At 45.0% G+C, this 23,850-nt stretch overlaps 2 protein-coding genes across 2 annotated transcripts; both read left to right on the forward strand.

Annotated features, from left to right (window-relative positions):
* The first annotated feature begins 1,500 nt into the window (after positions 1-1,500).
* On the forward strand, positions 1,501-11,017 carry LOC127318472 (protein DJ-1 homolog C). Its single transcript, XM_051348957.1, has 9 exons — positions 1,501-1,753; positions 1,836-2,036; positions 2,784-2,933; positions 3,018-3,197; positions 3,431-3,508; positions 3,980-4,180; positions 4,670-4,807; positions 4,896-5,385; positions 10,750-11,017. The coding sequence occupies exons 1-8, from the start codon at positions 1,574-1,576 to the stop codon at positions 5,106-5,108; spliced, it is 1,341 nt and encodes a 446-aa protein (XP_051204917.1). The 5' UTR covers positions 1,501-1,573; the 3' UTR covers positions 5,109-5,385; positions 10,750-11,017.
* A 1,310-nt stretch (positions 11,018-12,327) lies between these two features.
* Positions 12,328-21,088, forward strand: LOC127318474 (uncharacterized). Its single transcript, XM_051348958.2, has 16 exons — positions 12,328-12,618; positions 12,724-12,768; positions 12,865-12,905; positions 13,026-13,107; positions 13,817-13,861; positions 13,949-14,005; positions 14,097-14,156; positions 14,241-14,368; positions 16,932-17,193; positions 17,272-17,338; positions 17,522-17,592; positions 17,705-17,794; positions 17,991-18,099; positions 18,496-18,587; positions 18,949-19,054; positions 20,856-21,088. The coding sequence occupies exons 1-16, from the start codon at positions 12,487-12,489 to the stop codon at positions 20,954-20,956; spliced, it is 1,488 nt and encodes a 495-aa protein (XP_051204918.1). The 5' UTR covers positions 12,328-12,486; the 3' UTR covers positions 20,957-21,088.
* The last annotated feature ends 2,762 nt before the right edge of the window (positions 21,089-23,850 follow it).

Genomic DNA, 23,850 nt, shown 5'->3' on the forward strand with positions numbered 1-23,850 from the left:
TTTGTCATTGCAATTGCCAATGTCTTTGGCTCCACATACTTGAGAGCCCCCAATGCTGAAGACACAACAAGGCTTTTGGAGATGAACGCCAACCGGGGGTTTCCCGGCATGCTTGGTTCCATTGATTGTATGCATTGGAGTTGGAAGAATTGTCCGGCGGCATTGCATGGACAATTCAAAGGGTACAAGAAGGATGCCACCATAGTCCTTGAAGCGGTGGCCGACCAAGAGACTTGGATATGACATGCTTTTTTTGGAATGCCCGGGTCTTGCAATGACATCAATGTTCTTCAACGGTCACCACTAATGACAAGACTTGCAATGCGGGAAGGTCCATTGGTGGAGTTTGAAGCAAATGGCCACAAGTACAACTATGGCTACTTCCTCGCCGACGGCATATATCCAAGGTGGCAAACATTTGTAAAGCCGATTATTCAACCAAGAGGTAAGAAGCAAACCCAATTCCATAATGCACAAGCGGCGGCTAGGAAAGATGTAGAGACAGCATTTGGGATTTTGCAAGCCCAATTTACCATTGTTAGAGGACCGGCTAGATTTTGGGACCAAGAATGCCTTTGGTATATCATGACCGCGTGTGTCATCATGCATAACATGATTATAGAGGATGATCGCGAGAAAGATGTGGATCATACCCACTACGACTTGATGGGGGTTCCCGTGCAAGTGAGGAGGTCCGCACATAGGATTGCCCGGTTCATTGCCTCATACCATGCCATTCGGTGCAACGGCACACATGATGAGCTTAAAAAGATCTCATGGAAGAATGGTGGAATTGGAATGGACAACAGTAGTTGCATACTTGTTGCATTTGTTTAAAAATTATGTGTTGTATTGTCTCAAAACTATATTGTATTGTTGTATGTTGGACGTGTTGTATTTGGTGTGAACAATGTATTGTATTCGGATGGTACATTTTATTTGTGAATTTTATATGGTTGTTTGATCTTGTTCGATCCATAGTTGTGTTTGTTTGTTGTTTGCGCCGCGCTCGCGCGCTGCAAAATAGAGCATCCGACGGAGGTGCTTTTTTTGCGCGCCAACGCACGCTGCAAAATGGAGCATCCGGCGGGGAAAAATCGCTCCGACGGGCGCCATCAGTTTACAGCGTGGCGGTAGCGTGGTATAGCGCGCCGATTTATACCGCGCTTGTTGGAGATGCTCTTAAACTAGCAAGGTGGGACTAAACTTTTGTCCCACCCTTTGTCATGCATAAATGGGCTGATTGAACCTTTGGAATTTTCAAGAATTATGGATTAAATAATAGGCTGGCCCTATATTTATGCAAAATTCCAACATGAACTGGGATCTTCCAAATTTTGATGAAAACCTTTCGATCCAAAGATAGCCTTTTTTTTCTAGATCTGGGTTGAGACTTGAGATCATGAGATTTGAGGAGGAAAAACATGAATTTGGTTGGGTAAAATGGGAAAGTTTGGTAACTTCGTTAGTGAACGTTACCGTGAAGGATGTTCCCAACGAATTATCCATCCAGCTTCCAGCCGTCGCTCCTCTTGCAGCTACGCTCCCCGCAGTTGGCCATCTCCAAACTCCAATGTTCTCCGCGTCTAAATCTCTCCTGTCCCCGGCCTCACTTCCTGCCATGGCGACTCGGCCGCCGCCATATCTACCAGCCCGCTGCGCTCCGTACTCGCGGCCACCGCCACTCTGCTCCGTGGCGCGGGCCACCGCCCCTCTGTCCGCCGTCTCATCGCCGCCCTCTACCACGAAGAAGGTCTGACGGCCTAGCCTCCACTCATCACCTCTTTCTGCAACAGTGTCAGGGACCTGAAATTTACGCGGTTTGTATTGGCAAGGTTCTCGTGCCTATCGCCATGGGCACGGAGGAGATGGAGGCGGTCATCCTGGCCGGCGTCCTCCGGCGAGCCGGCGCAGACGTGACGCTGGCCTCCGTGGAGGACGAACTCGAGGTGGAGGCGTCGTGTGGCACACACATCGTCGCAGACAAGCCCATTGCCGCCTGCGCCGACCTGGTGTTCGACCTTGTGGCTCTACCGGTAACTCACCTCTCTTCTCGTACTGATACCGGAGTAGAAATTATGGCGAGCATTTCTTCTTTGAGATACAGTCAATGGTTTTGCTAATCTTCAGTCCACTAAGAATCTGTTAAGTCTCGACACCAAGAACCATCGATCCGGTGTAAGAACCGAGCAAAAAAATACATTTCGAAATTCTGGAAATAAGCAGTGCATTTATTTGCACTATGTAAACAAATTATTACATCACTGTTAATATTATTTTATACATGTATGGACAAATTTATAAAATCGACTGAGACTTAATTAATTCCCACTCGACTGAAACTTAGACACTCCCGCCATTCAAATGTTTTTAGGCACTCATATTTAGCACCGCAACTTCTTTTTTCAAAAGAGGGGCAGACTTGTTTCAGTTCATTAACCAAGAGAGAGATTACCTTCCGGTTCAAAATAAAATAAAAACTAAGAGAGTTAGAGAAAACAGCTGGCCCCAAAATCCAAAAAAATTAAAAAGAAAAGCCTGCTCTCCCGGTCCCGGACATTAGGTTCCCCAGAGACGCAAGGATGATAGATGGGATAGATTTCCAATGGCTTCCCAAGAGAGTAGCAACGTTTAGACGTGTTTGAGTATTTGCTCACTTACGTGCTGATGGCAAGTTGACAACTGGTGAACCTTGGTTGTTCCTTAACTTTCCTCGACTTTTGGTGTATACAAACTGGCAGTATCCAGAATCTTGTCTTCAGTTCTTGGAATGATGTGTTCAGGGAGGAATGCCTGGTTCGGTGCGGTTGAGAGACAACGAGATCCTTCAGAGTATCACGGTTAGACAGGCCGAGGAGAAAAGGTTGTATGGTGCTATATGTGCTGCACCAGCTATTGTTCTCATGCCATGGGGTCTTCACAGGGGAAAAAAGGTGGCCATTTTATTATATCACATTTTCTTTATCAAGGTTTTCTTTTTAGTTGACATTACTTTTTTCTTGTATATTCATGGCAAGGTCACCTGCCATCCGTCCTTCATAGGAGATCTCCCAACATTTCGAGCTGTTGAATCAAATGTTCAGATTTCAGGAGAGCTTACGACTAGTCGTGGTCCAGGGACAACATTTCAGTTTGCTTTATCATTTGTCAAGCAACTTTTCGGGCCTCATGCAGCTGAAGATATGGAAAGTACATTGGTTCGTAATAAAAAAAGCCTACATATCTTTGCTCATATGTTGTTAAATCATTATGAATAATGTAATCTATTAGCTTGAATTATTCTGAATATTCTCTTCTCCCGATGGGATTTATCATTCAGTTGGCTAGCAAATGTTTTTTACATTAGCTTAGCAACTTAGCAAGGGGCACCTATTTTTTGCACTATATATGCTATGCTGATCACTCTGCAATATTTGTATGTTCCCCATAGATGGCACAAATTGATGCTGATCTTGAGAGAAGTACAGAAGTCAACAAAGTTGAGTGGTCCTTTGATCACAACCCTCAGGTAAGTTTTTGTTGAACTAGAGCTGCACAGTATTACCTATGGCCATCATTTACATAAGACTTTATGCCTCATTGAATAGAACTCCACTCACGGGGGTACAGAGTTAAAAACATGTGGCTCAGTTTGGTTGAAAGATGGACGACTAAAGCATTTCAATTAAAAAATGGGACTGGACAGCACCAATGTCAATTATGGCACTTAAATTTTGCGGCGATGCTTATTTAAGGTGCATGCTTCATTTAATATAGTTCAATTTGGTTGCATATGCTTAAGCATGCTATATAGTTGATATATCTATTGATTCCTCCTTGCGCGCAATGGTTTTATGTGCAAAAAAAAACTCATATATCTATCTTGTCCCCATCTCTTCCAGCTGCATGCATCATAGTGCAATTGGAGCACAGAATATTGTTTCGTTGGAGGTTTCTTGTAGTATTGCATTGATTTCTGGTGTTTTGACTTCTGATACAGGTTCTCATTCCGATTGCAAATGGGTCAGAGGAGATGGAGATCATAATGTTGGCGGATATTTTAAGACGGGCAAACATAAATGTGGTGTTGGCATCTGTTGAAAAATCTACAAGTATTGTTGGATGTCAAAGGATGGAGATTGTTGCTGATAAATGCATTCTGGGTGCTTCTGAGTCAAAATATGATCTAATCATTCTGCCCGTAAGCTGTTTTGCATTTCACATTTTTATTTGATGATCATAAAAGCCGATGTTGACTCAAAACACCACTGTTTTCCTGCAAGATATTGGGCATCTAGTCTAGTTTATTCAGGGCTGATGGACAAAATTCCAAAGTTTTATATCACGCTGGTGTGTTATTGATAAAGTATGACCGTACCACCTAAGTACCTAACATGTCATGCGCAACCTTAGTCCGCTTTCTTGCATAGGAGGTGATCCATGCACCAAATTGGATAAGCTAGTCGAATATGAATTAAACTTACATGTGGGCCATGCTTGTAATTATGGTAAATGATGTATGTTCTGGAAGCATGAAGTGATCTTCATCTTCCTCTTCTCACATTTCCCAGCTAGAGTTTGAGGCGTTCAAGTGTGTGCATAGCATGTTATGCTCTCTTTTGATATGTTTGACTTTTCATTGTTCATTAATTTCCTTGTGATATGTTTATCTCGTATTAAAATTGTCTAGGGAGGACCTGCTGGAGCTGAGCGGTTGCACAAGTCCAAAATCTTACAAAAGTTACTCAAGGAGCAAAAGCAAGCATGCAGAATTTATGGTGCGGTCTCTTATTCTCCACTGATCTTGCAGAGGCAAGGTTTACTTCAGGTGATGTTTCGGAATAAAAAATCTTTGCATCTTAATATCTCATGTTTCCTGCAAATGGAAGTATATTGAAATCAAAATTGTTACTCAGGACAAAAAAGCAACAGCTCATCCCGACATAGTCAACCAGCTCACTTGCCAAGTTATTGACCGATCAAAGGTTGTGATTGACGGAAATTTGATTACCGGGAAGGGTCTTGGGACAGTCATTGATTTTTCCCTGGCTATTATTAGAAAATTCTTTGGCCATAGACGAGCCAAACTTGTGGCAAATGGAATAGTTTTTTATTACCCCAATAGCTAAAGCACCTGACATTTCTGGTACTATGTGATGTTCTGAAAGGAGACACGTTCAGTTGTGCTATGGGGATCTTGCGCAGATGTGCTTGGGACTAAAACTGAACGTGACTCTACTGGATACAGCAAAACATTAGTATGTTGCTGTCTTACTGGACAGATGGACTGAAATCATCGACTATACGCTGGGATGGACCAAATTTGCACTGCAAAGATTTAGTCGGGGTCAGTTCATCTTGACATGATCAGTTGCCATATAAATGATTCGGGTGGGCCACTAAATGGTAAGTTCTATTTGAATAGACATTGATGGTTTTGATTCTGTCAAATGAAACTTCTTGGATGCATAGGACTATTAAGCACTAACTTGTTCACTGAAAGATCTTTCAAAAATTTGTTCACTAAACGATAAGTCCAACATTGTAACTTGTAAACCGGCGACCATTTCAGTGGTGTAGCGTTATTAAACAGTTATTATTTTACTCTTTCCAACAACTTATTTTTTTTTAACATAAACTAACCTGTTAGTAGGATTGAGCTGATATTAACTTGCTATGCTCTAAGATTGCACCAGATGATGCCATGATTGCCTTAATCTTAGCTGACACTAGTAAGCATTGGCGCGGCGGCACGCCGCGCCCGTGTGGTCGACCTGGTGATGTCGACCGTAGAAGGAGGCATGAAGTGTCATTGTTAAATTAAGCAAAGAATGTTGATCTTAGATTGAGAACTTCCTGTGTTAGAAGTTCTGGAGATGGCACATAACACAACTGCGAGTGTTGGCGCGTTGCATTGTGCATAGCAGATTTTTTGGTACAAAGAATATTGGATTTGCTAGATTGCAACTACTATGACACAACATAAACTGAGTGGTGTATACTCTTTTAGTACAGTGCACAATAGTTCGGTTAGCTACTGTTATACATTGCAAAAAGAAAGAAGCTGTACTATTTTGTACGAAACGTGATGCTGCTTAGTTTTTTCATGTCAACCCTTCTCTCGGCTTAGCATGGGAACAATGCTTGAATTTCGAAAAAATTGAACACATTTACGTGCACAGCCACAGGTTATGTGCAGTCTAAACTTGTTGCACTTCGCAAAAAACTTCTAAAGTAGAGTCCTCATGGTCATGGAGTCATGGAAGCAAAATTTCGTCTGAGTTCCAGTGACATGGTCAGAACAATCAAACGAATCTTAAGTCTCAATATAAATGTGTATGAGCACACAACTTAGTAACTAAGTTTGTGATGCTAACAAATTTTGTCGAACAACACCCTGGAAACACTATACAACTTGCAAATCATGAAAGTCATTCAATCAAACAGGTTGTGGAGAAATAGTGTGCTTGCAACTTACCAACACGCAAGAGCTTGAACATGCGCCCTTATACGCACAACTGACAGAAGTTGCGAGCTCTTCCAGTCCGATAGCGAGAGGAGCTGATACCAGGATGTTGTTGCATACAACTGAAAGCTGTTGCTAGCAGGGCAGACAAACAGTGGGGACGAACGAAACGACGGGCCAACAAACCAGAAACAATCAAGAACCAGTACGAACCAAAAAAAAATCAATCACAATACGTAAGGGCCGGAGTTTGATCATCTTACCGGAGTCCAGCTAGGGGCAACGACCCACACACATGGGCTTAGTTTTTGGTTCCAGAACCGGCAGTCATTTACTCCGACTCAACACGAGGTTTCTCATTCTGAAATCTAACAGAGAAGACAGTAAAGAAATATCAACCGAGGAAGAACTGACCATATAACTTTGCATGTTTGCTCTACCCAGAATACATTATGTGGGGTCATTGATACAAAACGTATCCTGAATGGTGGAAAATCATTGCATTAGATTTGTGATTTAATTATTTGTATATGTTCCTATACTTTTTATTAAGAAAAAGTATTTGACTGAACTCCACAATGTCAGACTGCTACTACATCTTCAATGCCATGATATAGTGTATTATATTCATGTATGTCAAATAGGTAAATATACAGTGGTAACCCTGGACTACATATGAAAGTTTACAACAATATCCTGGACAGGAATATGAAGTCACCATTTTTTAGAGAACAAACATAAAGTTGTCACTGAGAATAAACTATTTTGAATTAAGTCCTGGACTACATATTAAAGTTTACAACAATATGCTGGACATAAATATGAACTTGACATTCTCGAGCAAACATCAACTTGTCATGCAGAACAAACTGCTTTGAATTAAGCTGCCAAATAAATATATGCCAAGTCGAAAGTTCCAAAAAAGTTCACATATACTGGACGTATGCTATTAATCAAAGAACACCACTCATAGCCCCCCTCACACTCACATATAGTATACATTAAGTAATAGATTGATCTCCTTGTTTGCCCGAATGCTCTAAACTGGAGCGCCAAGGGAGAATTAAACCTGCAGTGTTGCATTAATAATGTTTGCTTGCTTAGAAAAGGAAAACAGAAATATAGGGAACAGAAAAATTTATAAGCTATTAGTGGCAAGTATAGTGATAGAATTTGAGTCCCTTTTGGTGTGTGTCAGTGTGTGCATGTTCTTCTATTTTTGTATCTTTGTTCTCGTTGATCCCTTAGTAGCTCCAGCAGATCCTGAGACAAATACACTGTTTCCGCCTAATTTTCTGCTGAAATAAACATCATTTTAACTTTCTAAGCTACAAAGGAGAACACACAGATCCAATGATCAGTATGCAATCGACTGCAATGACCACTTTCTTTTGTTGTGTTGGTCAACACTAATATAATGCTCCTAACACTTTTGTTGTCATCCAGAATTCCGCAGCCACATCATACTCAATTAATTATTTGAGCACCGAAATGAAGCTCAAATGCCTAGTTAGTGCATTCCAAATTGTGCTATCTGTAACAAATGTAAGCTCTCTATTTCCTCCGAAAATATACTGAAATGCTAGATACAACATGGATATACCTTATTGTATAATGCTTCACAGGGTTAAATGCACCTTAAGAGATCAGCGGAAAATCACCTGGTGGTCTACAGAAAGGGAGAACTCGATAGTAGATTAAACTTCAAAAAGAAAAGTAGAGTGCATCCGATTAAAAATCTCAGAATAAAAGAACATCAAAATCATGAAAATCTGTGGCCCATAATTATAACGCAATAGGGAAAACAAAGTCAATACTATAACTGCAATGCACGTAATAGTTATTCAGGAGTACATACACTGTCAATTCGATGTTTTTTATGCAGGATGTATTGGTTTAGCCATTTCTTGGACCAATACAGTACAACCATGTAAGCAAAGTCTGAATTCCCTGAACAACTTGTGCAGCCCTTTGTGATACTTATTCTTCCCTAGGCCTACACAAAACATAGTAATTTGTGAGAATATTTGCAAATCTTATGAGGAAAAAATGCAACAACCAAAAAATTGATCAACAAAAAAGCTTGAATCTTGGTGCAAAAAATGAACTGCCCAATTGAAAGTAATTTGCTAGCTCGTCTAAAGAGTTGCTGCATAAGTACTAACTATACGTGGCTCGTGACAGAGTAGACAAAGGTACTTAATGGCACAATGTACAATCTGCACATTGTTTGAGACTTGTCTTTTCTAAGTAAGATACGCATGCCTATAGAGAACATACCAACACATGACGAATATTCGAAGTTCAGTAAGAAAAAGTGCCATCTTATCTTATTTGCCTAAGATTTCGGCTTTCAAGTGAGAACAGTCATATATGTTTACCGATGTTCATCCCCAGCTAATAGTAACAGACGCTCGAGGGAGGGAAGATTAAATTACATTGTTCTACTTAGAACTACCATTAACTAAAGCAATTTATAATTAAACTTGGCTAGAAAGACCAAGAATCATGAATCTTCCCACCTTGGACCCTAAAAGAACACTCACCAAACCAATGTTCTGAGGTGCCAGAACACAGATGACCAAATTCAGCAAACTAACTGGCCAAAGACAACACAACACAAAGAAAGGACATGGACTTGGATAGAATAGCTGGAACAAACCACACTACCTGCAATCCTTGCACAGCCTGAACCAAGATCTCAGCAGTCCACCAGCTGCTGCCGATCCCTGAGATGCCACTCCGTAGACAGACCTGAATCGCTAACTGCCGCTCCTAGCCTCTCCCTTGTCGCCCATGGTCTTGTTCAGTGGCGGAGCTTCTCAAGGGCAAACCCAGGCCATGGCCCGCCCTGCCCAGGAGAAAAATAACTTTTATACCTATGCAGCATCGATAAAGCCCACTAACTCAACCTAGTTCACGTGAGAGGCAGGCAGACATGCAGTTCGGCAGTTCTCCGTTCCACTTCGTCGCTCGGTTGTTACTGCTTGTGAGCGGCTCATCCATGGCACTAGTTAGGCAGCAGGCGCAGGCTGGCAGAGAGCTAGCTACGGCCTACGGGCTACGGCCAACAGCGGCGACTAGCTAGACGTTCTATTTAGAGAAGAATTGATCGATTTGCTTTTCAAAAGGCAATGAGATGATGCAAATGACGTTGTGTAAGACTAGTTAAATGCCATCCCTACTATTTCCTTGTACCTAACTGGTTTTCAAGGCCTAATGGTAGCTGTATATGATCCGTTGAGCCAAATGTACTGAGTATAGATTGACTAATGCTCAGTTGTCTACTTTAGTTTGGCCCGCCCAGGATTTTATTTGAAGCTCCGCCACTGGTCTTGTTGAACCAGCACCACCTCTCGCCCCGACCTGTACTGATCTGACAGGCACGGTCGGGCAGTTCCCTCGTCTCGGAACTCCACGCGAGCATGCCCCGGACGGAGGCCTCTGCTGGAGATGCGAATTGGCTTGGACTGGAAAGAGGAGACCGGCACGGCTGCGCTGCGCTGACGTCCGCGACGCTGCACCGGAGATCAGCCATGGAAAGAGGAACGATCTGGAGTGGCACCGTGCTACCGCCAGTGATGAGCGCTTTGGAGGGGAGGAAACTGGGAAAATTAAGGGCATGTGTCAGGCTGCTGGTCATCGAGCGCCCTCACGTTGGAGTGATCTGCAGGATCAGCGGCCATCTCCTTGAGGCTCCGTTCGGTTAATCCACCTCAGGAATGGATTGGAGCGGATCAGAGGGGAACCGGAGGAATTTTGAATTAGGTGTGGTTTAATCCCTATCAATCTTAGCCAATCCACTTGAATCCCTAAGAAACCGAAGAGGGCCTGATGAGGATCTGTGGCGGAGAAGTCAGAGCGGAGACGGCCGATGGCGGCCTGAGAATGAGCACGCAGGAGGGTTGTACAGACCAGCTACGCTGAAGTGGAAGATAAAAAATAATAATTTAAAGAAGTGGTGTAGAAACATCACCATATACGGTGAGTCGATGAGAAATCGCCACATTAGCCACCACGTGATGCCGAGGGAACGAAGGAGAGAGGAAACCGGCAGTCAAGCCGTGAACACAGGCAAGACAATAACAGGAGCCGGTAACCGGTAGCCTCCAGGCAAAATAAAAAGGACATGCAAAATAACTAACCGAGTGAATCGATCCAAGCAGAAAAAAAGAAGCAAACGTGTCAAACATGGACTGGACGGGTGAGAGGATAAATAGCTCATCTACAGTGTTGAAATCAATATGGAGTGGGTTAAACTGATTAACTTTTATATAGTGTATAATTTGTATATCTGTTCTCAGAGAGATGCACGGTGTCCATGTATATTTTTGAGGGTGGCCTTCAATAGATGAGAACTCATTTGACGTTGCTCCATTCTTCGTGCCTCATTTCTGAAGCTTAGTTGTCTAATGCAAGCACAGTGGCTTCCGTTGTTCTATGCTTACAAATATTTGTTCCAGACGTTTTTGACATGTAATCATTCCAGATTTGTCTGTGTGTAAGGTTGATGTATTTTGTCCTACTGCTTTTAACTCAATAAATTGATAAGAAGAGAAGCATCCATGATAACTATGTGTATGTGAGGAACCTTGCAAGGAAATTTCACTGACGAAAACTCCTTGCCTATTCTTCCAGCTAGATATAAAAGGGCATTTCACTCGCTGAGATGGGACTACCTTATGATCTCCTTCGTCATTGTGGCTTCCTGCAAAAAAAAAGTGATTGGGTTTGGACCCTCCTATCAATGCTCCTCGTTGTCATCGATTTGACCTCATCAACTACCTCCTTAAGAAGGCTACCTTGCAAGGGCTTCTTTACGCTCTTCCTGGGAAACCCCTATGGCTCGCACCTCCCTATATGCTGATGTTGTGATTGTGTTTGTGGCCCCTATGATATTACGAACCTCACCTCCGTTTTTGACTCCTTTGGAGAGGTTACCGGTTTGCGTGCATATTGTCAAAAAAAAAACCTCATGTCTCCTACATGTTGCGACAATCTCCTGAAGCTCGTCTTGGTGATGGCATGTTCCCAAAGGACATTGCACCATTTTTGCGAAGTTTAAAAGGGAAAATTGCACGGTTTCGAAAGGCTCTTGAGAGTATTTTTGGGGTCAAACAAACACTCAGGGAGGCTTTCACATGGATCAAATCCAACAACCTGTCACACTATGGGAGTCTCTCCAATATCCAACTTGATCAAAAAAATCCCCGAACTCTATCCTTTGGACGTCCACAAATGATGGTAAATACATCGCCTCGCCGGCCTACAAGATGCAATTCAAATGACCCATCTCACCATCGCTCAATGCTTTGATTTGGAAGGTTTGGGCTCCACTAAAATGCAAGTTCTTTGCTTGGTTGGAATGCAAATTACGATTTGGACGGTGAATAGACTACAACAAAGGGGATTGCCGAATTGTGGAAAATTTCCTCTTTGCAACCAAGAGCAAGAATCGAAGGCACACCTTCTCTACAAGTGTAGATTCTCTATCTGAATTTGGAAGGAGATCCTTGCTTGGTGTGGTATTCACAACTTAGCTCCCGAGCTTTGGGTAAATGAAATTTCCGTTAACTATTGGTGGACTGAACTTGAGCTTCAAAGGGGAAAGGAGAGGAAGGCCATGTCATCCCTTGTTATGCTCATCTCTTGGAAAATATGAAAAGAGCGAAATGCTAGAGTCTTCCGCCACACTTCTTCTACCGCAAACATGGTCATCATTAGGGCGAAATTGCTTAATACATCCCGATAATGTGCGGGAAATATAGTTTACCTACAATTATCCTTCGGCCCATATTCTCGTCCTCCTCGGATAACCCAGCCCAATAGCCCATCTTGGCCCACTTCCACTTGTTTCCAGAGACTCCTAGGTCTCGCTCCTCTCTCCACTTCCCTTCCCCACCCCTCCCGCCGCGAAGCACCGCAGAACCCAAACCAAGCGGCGCGAAGAGTCGAGAAGCTTCCGAAACCTCAAGCTCCTTCGCGAGAAGCTCAATTCCTCCACGAGAAGCCCATCCTGCACCGAATCTCCACGCCGCGCCATGGCGAGCTCCGGCGAGGAACGGCGCGTGGTGGTGGACCTCCGATCCGCGGCGGAGTCGGCGGGCGGCGAGGACGCGCACGCCACGCCGCTCCACGAGATGGAGTCCCTCTGCATGCGCTGCGGCGAGAACGTAAGACCTCCCGTTTTCTGTACCTCTTTCCTTCGGCTGGATTGCAGAGATTTCCGGCAGCAGACTGACTGACGTTTGTTGTTAATTTTTGTTGTTGCGGGTTAGGGCACGACGAGGGTGCTGCTGACTCTGATTCCGCACTTCCGGGAGGTGAGCTTCTGCGTGCTCTGAGTCTGTGGAGAAAGGTGCCTGTTCTGATTTGGAGATATGTCTGAATTTTTTCTCTCTCTCTAATAACATCTGCAGGTTGTTCTGATGGCTTTTGAGTGCCCGCATTGTAACGAAAGGTAAATGAGGTGTCCATTATGCTCTACTGTAAAGTTGCGAAATGGCTTGACATCGCAGCACCAGCGTAGAATTGGTGGATTTGGCGTACCTTCTTACTCTGGTGTGCTCTTGCGTCTTAGGAACAACGAAATTCAGTTTGCTGGACAGATCCAGCAGAAGGGATGTTGCTACACTTTGAAAGTCCCCATGGGCCAGAGCAAGGTATGTCTCTTGTATCGTGCATATATTCTGTAGTAATAATAATTTATGGAAATATATTTTGTGAGATTTACTTGTACTTGCTCCAGTAAGCACTCTGAAGTATATTTAGTGACGTTCACTTATACTTGTTCCATTCAATTTTGTTTTTATCAAATTCAGGATTAAAAAAAATGGAAGTCGTTTTGAAAATCTATCAGTGTTTAACTGACTGTGCCTTAAAACCTCTTGCAATCATGGTATTGCCCATGTAGTAGTATCTGTATATCTCTACTAGTGCATTAGGCAGACATGAATACCCAGTTTTCATTCACAGACTTGTCTAGCTCAACCGCAAAACTTGGGCAGTTACTTTGGTGACTCCTCCAAATGATTCAAGTGTTGCATTTTTGTAATGTTACAGCTTTCCACCTTACCGTGTGTTCATCGTTATATACTTATATTTCATATGTTTCCATGCAACGCGCTCCTGCTTACCAGATAACTACTATTGCATTTATGTTCATGGCATTTTATATGTATGTATATATATAACTAAGCTCACCCTACCATTCATTAATTTTTGTGTATCTATTACTGAACCACCTTCTTTCCCCACCCCCAGTACTAACAGTTGTGAACTCAGTTCACATTAAATCCATTTACATTTGGATTACTATACATTATTTTGTCCTATCCATATGCGTATGACTGACAAGCTGTATTGGCACAGGTATTGAACCGTCAGGTTGTCAAATCTGATTCAGCAACTATTAAGGTATATAGCTGAACCCACCTTGTTAATGCATGTATGCCGTATACACACGTTGTTTTTCTTGTACTTTTACACTGGACTGATATGCAGATTCCAGAATTGGACTTCGAGATCCCTCCAGAAGCTCAACGTGGAACACTTTCAACAGTATGCTTCCTTGTTTTCTTTATATAAATATATAACTTCTGGGGACACGTTTACTATTGCTAGTTTATGAGATTCTTGGATCACATATTAGGTGGAAGGGAGCATTATGCGAGCTATCAGTGAGTTGCAGGAACTTCAGGATGAAAGAAAGGTGAAGCCTGGGGCTCGTCTACCGAGTTTTTGAATTACCGTTGAGCCACCTAGTGATACACTAATCATATTTTGGTGCCTGCAGAAAGTGGATCCTCAAAAGGCTGAAGCTATTGATCAGTTTTTAGTAAAACTGAGATGTCTTGGATCAGGAGAAGCTGCTTTTACCTTTATTCTTGATGATCCTTCTGGAAACAGCTTCATTGAGAACCCGTATGTTTTTTTTTGTAGCCTTCTGAATTCATATTTGAGATGAGACTAGGAAAATTGCCCGTGCGTTGCAACAAAAAAAAAACTTTATCATGAAGGCTCACAAAGTTTTCTTTGATACAACGCAACAAATATACACCACCCAAATGCCTGGACCATTGCTCGTCATCCTTGCCACATAATGTGTCCATTTAGTCAATATAATTGTGGTATGGAAACATATAGCTCAATCAACAATTTACTTGGGAAAAAATTCCAAAAAAGAGCTACCCTTTGACGTAGATACAAGTAGCAGACTACTAATCCTAAGGATGAACCGGTTTTCAACATAATTAGCTCAGTTCATGATTCACAATGCTCACATGTGTGCTACATAAATGTGGACCATGTATACCTCTCAGCATCACGATCATGACTAGCCATGATCTTTTCTTTCACTTCTTTGATGGTGCTCCTGGTGATGGCGATCATGGTGCCAGACCTGGTCACTGCAGTCCGTCTCGTGCTGCAAAAAGAAATAAAGCAATTCCTCCGTCATATTTATCATATAATAAATTCAATGTGATATACTCAAATCATAAAGCACCAGGGAGCAGTGATTAAACCGGCTAATGAAGTGATTTGTATGGTTGCATTGCTAGTAGGACAGGGCTTATATTGTTGGTGATGCAATCGAATACCTGAAGAAGCTACTGCAGTAGATCAATGATCTTCAGATTGAGCCAGAGCCATCTCCCTCTTCACATCGTCACTGCCTCCAACACCTACAAGCTTCCACGCTCTTACTTACACATTACCCACAGTGCCATGTTGCGTGAAGGAACAGCTTTGCCCGAGCGATACCAAGCCTGATTGACCACGGGCCTGTTGCCGTGCCATCGCTGCTGCCCGTCGCACTGTGGCGCACCATTTGGTGGTAGACGGCCAGTTTGGTGCATGTACTGATGTGGTGTGGCCGCCATCCTTCTCGGCTAGGACTGCTGGCATTGGCTTGCTGTACCGTATGATCTTGCTGAGACGTTCCAGCCACGGGCATGTACTGCTGTTGACTTGGCTGCCGTCGTTCTTGGCTAGGACTGCTGGCATAGGCTCTGGTTGACGTATGATCTCGCCGAGACGTTGTCGTCCATGCCCATGACATAGGATTCGACTGTGTGGAGGATGCATCAGCGGCGGCGGTCGCCCTCGACATTCATGAGCATGGACCCGTGGGCGTGTCCGCGCCGATCGCGCAGGCCGTAATATTCAGTGGTGCTGATGGGATGAGTGGGGAGCCGTTTTTATCGTCAAGCTGCTGATCGTGATCTTGTCGTGGACGGACGCCAGCGAGCTCAAGCCGGACGTGGTCTCGGGGGACTGACCGTGGGAGCCAGCCATCGTCGCTTGTTGCGTCTATTGTCCATTATCGCCACGTCGACAGGTGTCGTGTCCTGGAGACCTAGTTAATCGATCCCGCCTAGAGTTGTCTCGTGCTAGAAACCTAATTAATTGATCCTTTTTCTCGTTGAGAAAGCCGGTTAGGGACGGAGGACGGCCAGGCACCTATATAGAAACACGATGCAGACAAGTCTCAGGTAGCTAGACTGTTGCAATACGGATAGAACTCTGTACTGCCAAGGTGGACTGCGTGGAGGAGTTTTTGGAACCGATTGTGTTACCCATTTTTTAGCCATGGACGAACGAAACCAAAGACGACGGACGACGGAAACAACTGAAACGTACGGACAAAACCAAGGAAACGTTTCTCCCTTTATTATTAGGTATATAATTGTTGGAAAATTGAAATTACTTTGCCATGAAAGACATAATTCTAAGCATATATGAACTTCTAACTAATTTGTACTTTTTTTTTTCTTGCTGATCATCTTAAATCGGAAGTCGTAATTTCAACTCCATACTCTTGCAAAATTCCACTTTTGTACCCTGAATTTTTAAACTGTTTGAAGTATAAACCTGAACATTTGGAGTAATATACACTCTCGGCTATGAAAATAGTTCACTTTTGGATGTGCATTGTGTTCGATTCAGTGAGAAGTCAAGGAAAAATCAGGAAAGATATAATACTGTGCGAAATTTGATTTTTTAAACTTATGAAAGAACAAAAAATAATATTAGAAAGTAAATTAGGGGAAAATGATAAAATATAGAAAAATTAAAACAGAAATTCCTGAGCTAATACCCAGAAAAATTTTCGGAAATTGCACATGTGTTTAGAACTGTAAATTTATGTAACTGCAGATTTTTATTACTGTTTCTTCCACCATTTTCTATATTTTCCATGCAAGTGCCACATCAACCAAACCACGGGTAGCACACGTCAGACAAACAACCTGCGAAGCCAGCAGAGGTGTCTGAAGTAAATTATTTATATATATTTCAGGGTTGTAACTCAAACGGCTTTAGAGTTTTCAGGGTATAAAAGTGAATTCCACTTCTGCAAGAGCACAGAGTAGCTAGCTTCATTCTGCACAACCTCTAGAAGTTTGACTCTTATGTCGCACATAGCTCCACACATAAGTACTTGTAATTTGATGTATATTGATGATCAATCTGCATATATCCACAGGCATGCACCTTCGCCAGATCCTTTGTTATCTTTGAGATTCTATGAGAGGACATCTGAAGAGCAAGCAGCACTTGGTTTTCTCGCTGAACCAACCAAAGAACCTGGGGAGTCTTCTCATGATGCTTCAACAGTGGAAGCAAACTCTGGTGGGCAGCGGATGCCACATGGTTCAGTTGGAGCTGTTGCAGGTCGCCGTGCTATAGCTCAGGGAAACTCTGATGAAATTAGCGCAGCCTTGTATAGATATTCAGCACCAGAAGAGGTATGTCTGTTCAGTTGCCTAACAACAATCTTATCACCAAGTAAGGTTATTTATTTCTTATAAAATTCACTTGGGCAGGTTGATACTTTGCCATCATCATGTAGTGCCTGTACTGCCCAGTGTGTCACTCGATTCTTTTCTACAAGTATCCTTTCATCATGGTAGTGTTTTATGTAGCACTTGTTTACTTGAGCGGTCAATCTCAGAAACAGATCATCCTAACAACAATCTGGTAGCTTTGATTATGTATTGAATCCTACTATTGTGGAGGGACAATGCTGCGAGTAATCAGTAAATGTTATAGTTTCTGATCCTTGACCTTTGGTAGAAATCCCATATTTTCGGGAGGTAATTCTTATGGCTACAACATGTGATGTGTGTGGTTATCGCAACTCAGAGGTCAGTTTTCGTCATATCTGATTATTTCATATAAAAAGAATTGGATTTTCACTGTTGCAATCGGTCGGTCATATTTTGAACTTGAAATGATTTTGTCTTGTCGCCCGATCAGTTGAAACCTGGTGGTGCAATCCCAGCTAAAGGAAAGAAAACTACACTACATGTGCAAGAATTTAAAGATCTTAGTCGTGATGTCATTAAGGTTAGAAATTTCTCTCTCTCTCTCTCTCTCTCTCTCTCACATGCAGGTCTTTGAGTTTTACTAGAGTTTTGCCATGCCAAAATGGACCTAATCTTTATTTAGCAAAACCAAAAGAATGTTCTGCAATATTAGTGTGTTTGGAGCAATATTTGACACATAACTTAGTTGATTTGAAGTTACCTCTTAATATCTTCAGTCAGATTCGGCTGCGGTGTATCTACCTGAACTTGAGTTGGAGCTATCAGCCGGAACACTGGGTGGCATGGTGACAACAGTTGAAGGCTTAATTGTGAAAATATGCGAGGGTATGTTCTCTACACTTACTCATGCCGCCTCTGTTGATGTCACCAAAGTTGACTGCAACAGCCATGCTAATTTGTATTAAAGGTGTGCCAACCAACAATTATCTTACCTTTAGTGGCTTGCCGGCTTCTTTAATAATTATATAAGATGGAGGAAGTATACAGAACGTAAAATGCATAGTTGATGTACCTCTGTACCTCTCATAACTTCTTTTGTTGACTAGACAAGTTTCAAACTTTGTTGCGCATGTGCACTTTCAGTTGTTATGCATCTAAATTTTGTTTGAAGCTTCTGTACTTAACAGAGTTTATATGAAGTGCGCCAGAATACCTTGTAATCCACATGGGCACACACTTACTTTTGAAACTCAAATATATGCTTCTATTTTTGGGTTACAGCGCTGGAGAGAGTTCATGGATTCCAGTTGGGTGATAGCACACATGAATGGGAAAAGAAGAAATGGGATGACTTCCAAGAGAAATTAGCAAAGGTGAGATATTCTTTTTCATATGTGGAATGTTGTTGCTCCAGCAAGGTTCTTTTTCACCCAATCTTCAGAATATTATTGCAGCAACTATCCTTTAAAACATGTATATCATTTTTTGAGTCAAGTCGTACTTGTGAAAATATGACTGTTAGTTTCTTGATGACATGGAGCAAAATAACTTAAAAGTTATTGCTGTCCAGAATGTAGTGGTCTGCTCAGCTCATATTTTGCGTTCTTATCGGCTCATGCTAAACTGGGTTTTGCTTTCCAGCTTAGGTGTTGAAGAAGATGATGAGTTAATCAATTGTGATTTCCTTCAATTTGTTGCATACATATTTAATTTAATTTACTGTATATTTTTCAGCTTCTTAATTTAGAAGAGCCATGGACCTTAATTATTGATGATGCTTTGGCGGCTTCATTTATTGCTCCAGCCACAGATTTGATAGAAGAGGACAAGCAACTAACGAGTAAGTTAGCCTAACCAATGGATTATATAATACAGCATCATGCATCCGTAAACTCAGAATGGGGCAGTTCTGTACTTAAAATATAAAACCAAATGATAGTAGTCGTTGTGAGCTTTTATTTGCCTTGATTTAGTCATTAGTCTTTGTGAATTGATGAAGATATTTATATTCGTGTACATTTAAGCATAATTCGACCTATGCATACTACTAACAGCGGGGAACGAGATCCTCTGACTTAGGAGCTTACTACTGCAGAGAGACGTAGATGATTTTGGGTCGTTGGTTGGACATCGGATGACAGCAAGTGCGTAGCGCTAACCACAGCCTGGAGTCGGCCCAAATTCGCTTGTGCTAAGGGCATCTCCAACGCGACGCGTCCATGCAGACAAAAATGCGTCTGGGATCAGGCCCAGCGGTCCGATGTATAGTAATCGGGTTGTCCGCTAAAACGCAAACTCGACGCATATTTGCGTTTCGGATGCGTCGCGCCGTCCGCTGTGCAGATGCGCCAAGTGACCGCTCGCTTTTCGAACGGGTCCGCCTGGCAGCGAGCCATATGGCTGTATCGAGCGCATCGCTTCCGCCGCCGCCGCTTCGGCGGTCATCGCGTCTGCTTCTGCGTCGCAGCCTTCGCCATCAATTTTGTGGCTGCCTCTTCTACACGCGCACTGGCGGGCGGTGGCAAGGCTTCTACGCTGCCATCAATGCAATCGTGTCCCACACGCTCAGCCTTTAAAAGTCGACCGGCATCGTCCTTGCCATTGCCCACACACTTTGCCCACACACTGACACCTCCACTCCCACTCCTCACCGCCGCGCGCCACCGCATAACCATGGGAAAGAAGAAGCACGACTCCGAGGCATCCGGCAGCGGCACCAAGAAGGCGGAGCGGACGAACAGGGTGCCGCTGCCCGTCGAGGTGGCACGGCTCATGCACCAGATCTGGACGCCGTGCTCGACGACGAGGAGGAGGAGTAGGCGCATGCATCGTGTTAGTTTATATTTTTTGAGCGTCCGAAATACGTCGCCCCGTTGGAGATGCCCTAAGGGCAGCATGAGCGCGGAGACATGGGCACTGGTTGAGACGGCCACGGCGTCGTGGTGAACCCGACCGTCCGTGGAGCTCGGCATGTCAGCGACCGAGTGCGAGTGCGCATGTAGAGGGTGGTGACTAGGATGACACATAAGCCGGTTGAGAAACCGATTGAGAGCGGCCCCTCGACAACGCTGGGCAGCCGACCAGGATCGTGGAGCCAGGCGTGATGGCAAGCGACGATGGCAACCTCGACGGCGCTGGGTAGCCGGCCAGGATCGTGAAGCCAGGCGTGCCAGCAAGCGACGATGGTGACCTCGAAGGCGCTGGGCAGTCGATCAGGATCGTGGAGCCAAGCGTGCCGATAAGCGATGACGGTGACCTCGATGGCGCTGGGATCGTGGTACCAGGTGTGCCGGCAATCGACGACGACGACCTCGACAACGTTGGGCAGCCGACCAGGATCGTGGAGCCAGGCGTGTCGGCAAGCGGCGACGGCGGCTGAAGGGGAATATGGGGACGGAAACCATATTTCTCAGAGCTGGAGCTCGCCGTTTTCCTTCACCATCGTCAAAGTGGGCTTTGGGTCTGACTGCCCAGCGTGTTCTGCTGCCGTCGGATGCGCAACAAACGACCCAAAATCATCTACGTCCCTCTGCAGTAGTAAGCTCCTAAGTCAGAGGATCTCGTTCCAACAGCGGGAGGAGGAATGTGCATAATTACTGCAATTCTGACAATCACAGTTTATTGTTCTCTGTGAACTGCAGTTGAGGAGTATGAGAGGAGCTCGGAGCAAAACGATGAGCTGGGCTTGAATGACATGGACACGTCCTCTGCGGACATGGCTTACAACACGACCAGCACCTGATAATGGTTTAGTCTTGTTATGTGTAATGTTGTAACTTATAGTATTTACCAGTTCAAACTTTGGTACTCTCAGTGATGTGCTAGTATTCAGATCTTTGTTTATTGAATGGAAGCGTATGTGATATGGATGTCAGATAGTTAGCCGACTGCACTTAAAGATTCTTTTTCATTAACGTTTTTGAAGATGTTAGCTCATTCATGAAACGTTTGTTATTTTGGTAGCAGATCTCTTCCAGTGAAAGAAAAGGATGTCATGCTCACCTATGTATAAACTATACATACACTGAGGCCAGTGATCTTTGCCGCCACCACAAGCCCATGGCTGCTATGCTGTCGTAATATACTTAAATGGAGTGCATATGAACAGAAGAGAAATAGAAGTAAAATATAGGACAACTTTATTGGTAGTCTGCCAAGTAAGGTGCACAAGTGAGGAAGGGAGATTCTTTAGTCACCCTGGACAGAAAAGTAAGAACATCTCCAGTCCAGTCCTCCAGAGCGATTTGGAATGCGCCGTACAAAAAAACCTTCCCAGCCGCGTCCCCCAAACCCGTTTTTTGTCCGGCGCGGCTCGATCCCCAAAACCCGTTTTTTGTCCGGCGCGGCTCGATACGGTGTCCGGCGTCCTGCCCGTTCCCGCTACACAGGGGACGCTCCGGGCACACTGGACACAACGAAAAGCGAGGCGAAGCGACGTGGGCTCGACGCGTCAGCGGCACAGAATTTTTTTATCTCCCACTTCCGCCAAATCGTGCCCCTCCCGCCACATCGCGCCTAGCCCGCCGCGCATTTCTGGCCTCCCAACACATTTCACCTCCTATCCCGCCGATTCATTTCTCCCTCCCACCGTCGTTACTCTGTTCCACCCGCCGCCGCTACCCTCTCCCCATCCATGGCGCCGTCGAAAGCCCCCCGAAAGATGGCCAACAAAGCGGTCAAGAAGCTGCCGGGTAATAAGACGAAAGAGGCGAAGGCGCCCTTCGCGAAGCCGCGGAAGGCGTCGGCTCCCAAGAAGAAGCCGGAAGGCTGGACCGATGATCAGTGACATCAAGCTTGTCTGCGCCGGAAGATGTCGACGGCGGAGCGGAAAGGACGGAGGGCGGCGCAGCAGGAGAAGGCGGCGCACCAGCACTTGATAGCCGGGTGTATCGCCGCCACCAACGCGAGCCCATGGAGTACGTCGGTGCCGGCGTACGTTCCGGGAGTGGTCTCTCCGTCGACATCCGCCTTCTACAACGACGGCCCCTCCGCCACTCCCGGGTGCGTGAAGCCTAACTTGTCGTCCCACTACCAGGATGCGCTGCCGCATGACGGCTTCAACCCCAACTCCCTCTTCTACTCCCCGACGTACGAGCAACCGCCCCAGCGCGAGCCAGGACCCGGTCCGGACGGCGCCCCGTTCACTGGCCGCAGGGGGCCGCTCGAATTCGACGGCGCCGGTGCTGAGGAGGAGGAGGTGGGGGAGGAGGACGAGGAGGGGGTGGAGGACGACGGCGAGGATGAAGAGGGCGGCGAGGAAGAGGAGGAGGAGGGTGCCGGTGAGGATGATCTCGTGGAGGTTGACGCGGACGGCGTGAGGAAGAAGGCTCCGGGCACGAGGCCCCGAGTGGACGCCTCTGGAGGATCAATGTCTGTGCGAGTCGTGGGCGATAGTGAGCCACGACTCCATCATCAGCGCCAACCAAAAGTACGGGAAGTATTGGGCAAGGATCAAGGCCGAGTTCGATGAGCAAGCTGATCAACATCGACTACAACAAAGTGACAATGAAGAGGAGCCAAAAGGCAATGTCGATGTGATGGGCCATCATCCAGGCGTCGGTGAACATGTTTCATGGGTTCCATCACGAGATCGAGACCAGAGGTGAGAGTGGCATCGACATCAGCCAAATGGTACGACTCTTTCTTAGATAATCTGCAGCGCCTACATTTTGTTCGATGAAATGATCGCGTTTCCTTTGGTTAGTTTAACAAGGCCATGGATATGTACCGGAGGAACTCGGAAGGGCATAAGTCTTTCATGCTGACGCATTGCTATAGCAAGCTCAAACAAAACGAGAAATGGCGGTTGACGCGCGTGTCGTTATCGAAGGGGAAAGACACCATTGATCTGGATGCGCCGCTGGCAACGTCGGCAGGGCGTCCTATCGGCAACAAGGCTGCCAAGGCCGCCTTAGCCGACGCTGCGTCGTCCGAGAAGACGCAGGCGTCGATCACAAAATGCCTCGTCGGGGTTGTTGAAATATTGGGCCCACTTTATGTGGCCCAAATTAGATTTCAGTTTTTCCTATAAATCTCAAAGCCCACATAGTGGCAGCCTTGTGAGTTTGAGCCCAAGTTGGTGGCAGCTCACTAGGGAGTGGCAAGAAGTGGGAAGTTTAGTCCCACATGGAAAGTTGGGAGGAAGTTAGACCACCTTATAAGGTGGGTTGTTCCACCACTAGTAAGTGAGTGAGAATAGGAGTGCTACACGCGCGCTCCTCCTCCTCCTCGCTCGTCTCGTCTCGACTCGACTCGACACGACACGTCACGACGCGGCGCGCTCGTGGTGAGTGGATTGAGCCTCGAGCCGAGACTTTCCTTACTTTTTGCAGCTCAGGAAAACGAACAGAGTCCTAGACGGACGCGTCGCAGTTAGTCGGTTCGGGTCGCTCCCGGATCGTGGGCTATCTGTAACCGACTCGAAACGTTCGTGCGACGTGGGCGTGGCCCACGTTGCCTAGGGTTTCCCGAGCCTATATAATCTCCTGCCCGGCTACCGCAGAAATACATCCAATACACGAGTTAGGGTTTCCACCTCTCTCTGTTTGCGCCGCCATCGTAGCCTACTCCATCCCGTGAGCCGACGTGCATCGGCGAACGGGAGAGCAGGTCTCCGGAACCGCTCGTCCTTGCGAT

Source organism: Lolium perenne, chromosome 7 (genome assembly GCF_019359855.2).
Source record: "Lolium perenne isolate Kyuss_39 chromosome 7, Kyuss_2.0, whole genome shotgun sequence".
Taxonomy (NCBI): domain Eukaryota; kingdom Viridiplantae; phylum Streptophyta; class Magnoliopsida; order Poales; family Poaceae; genus Lolium; species Lolium perenne.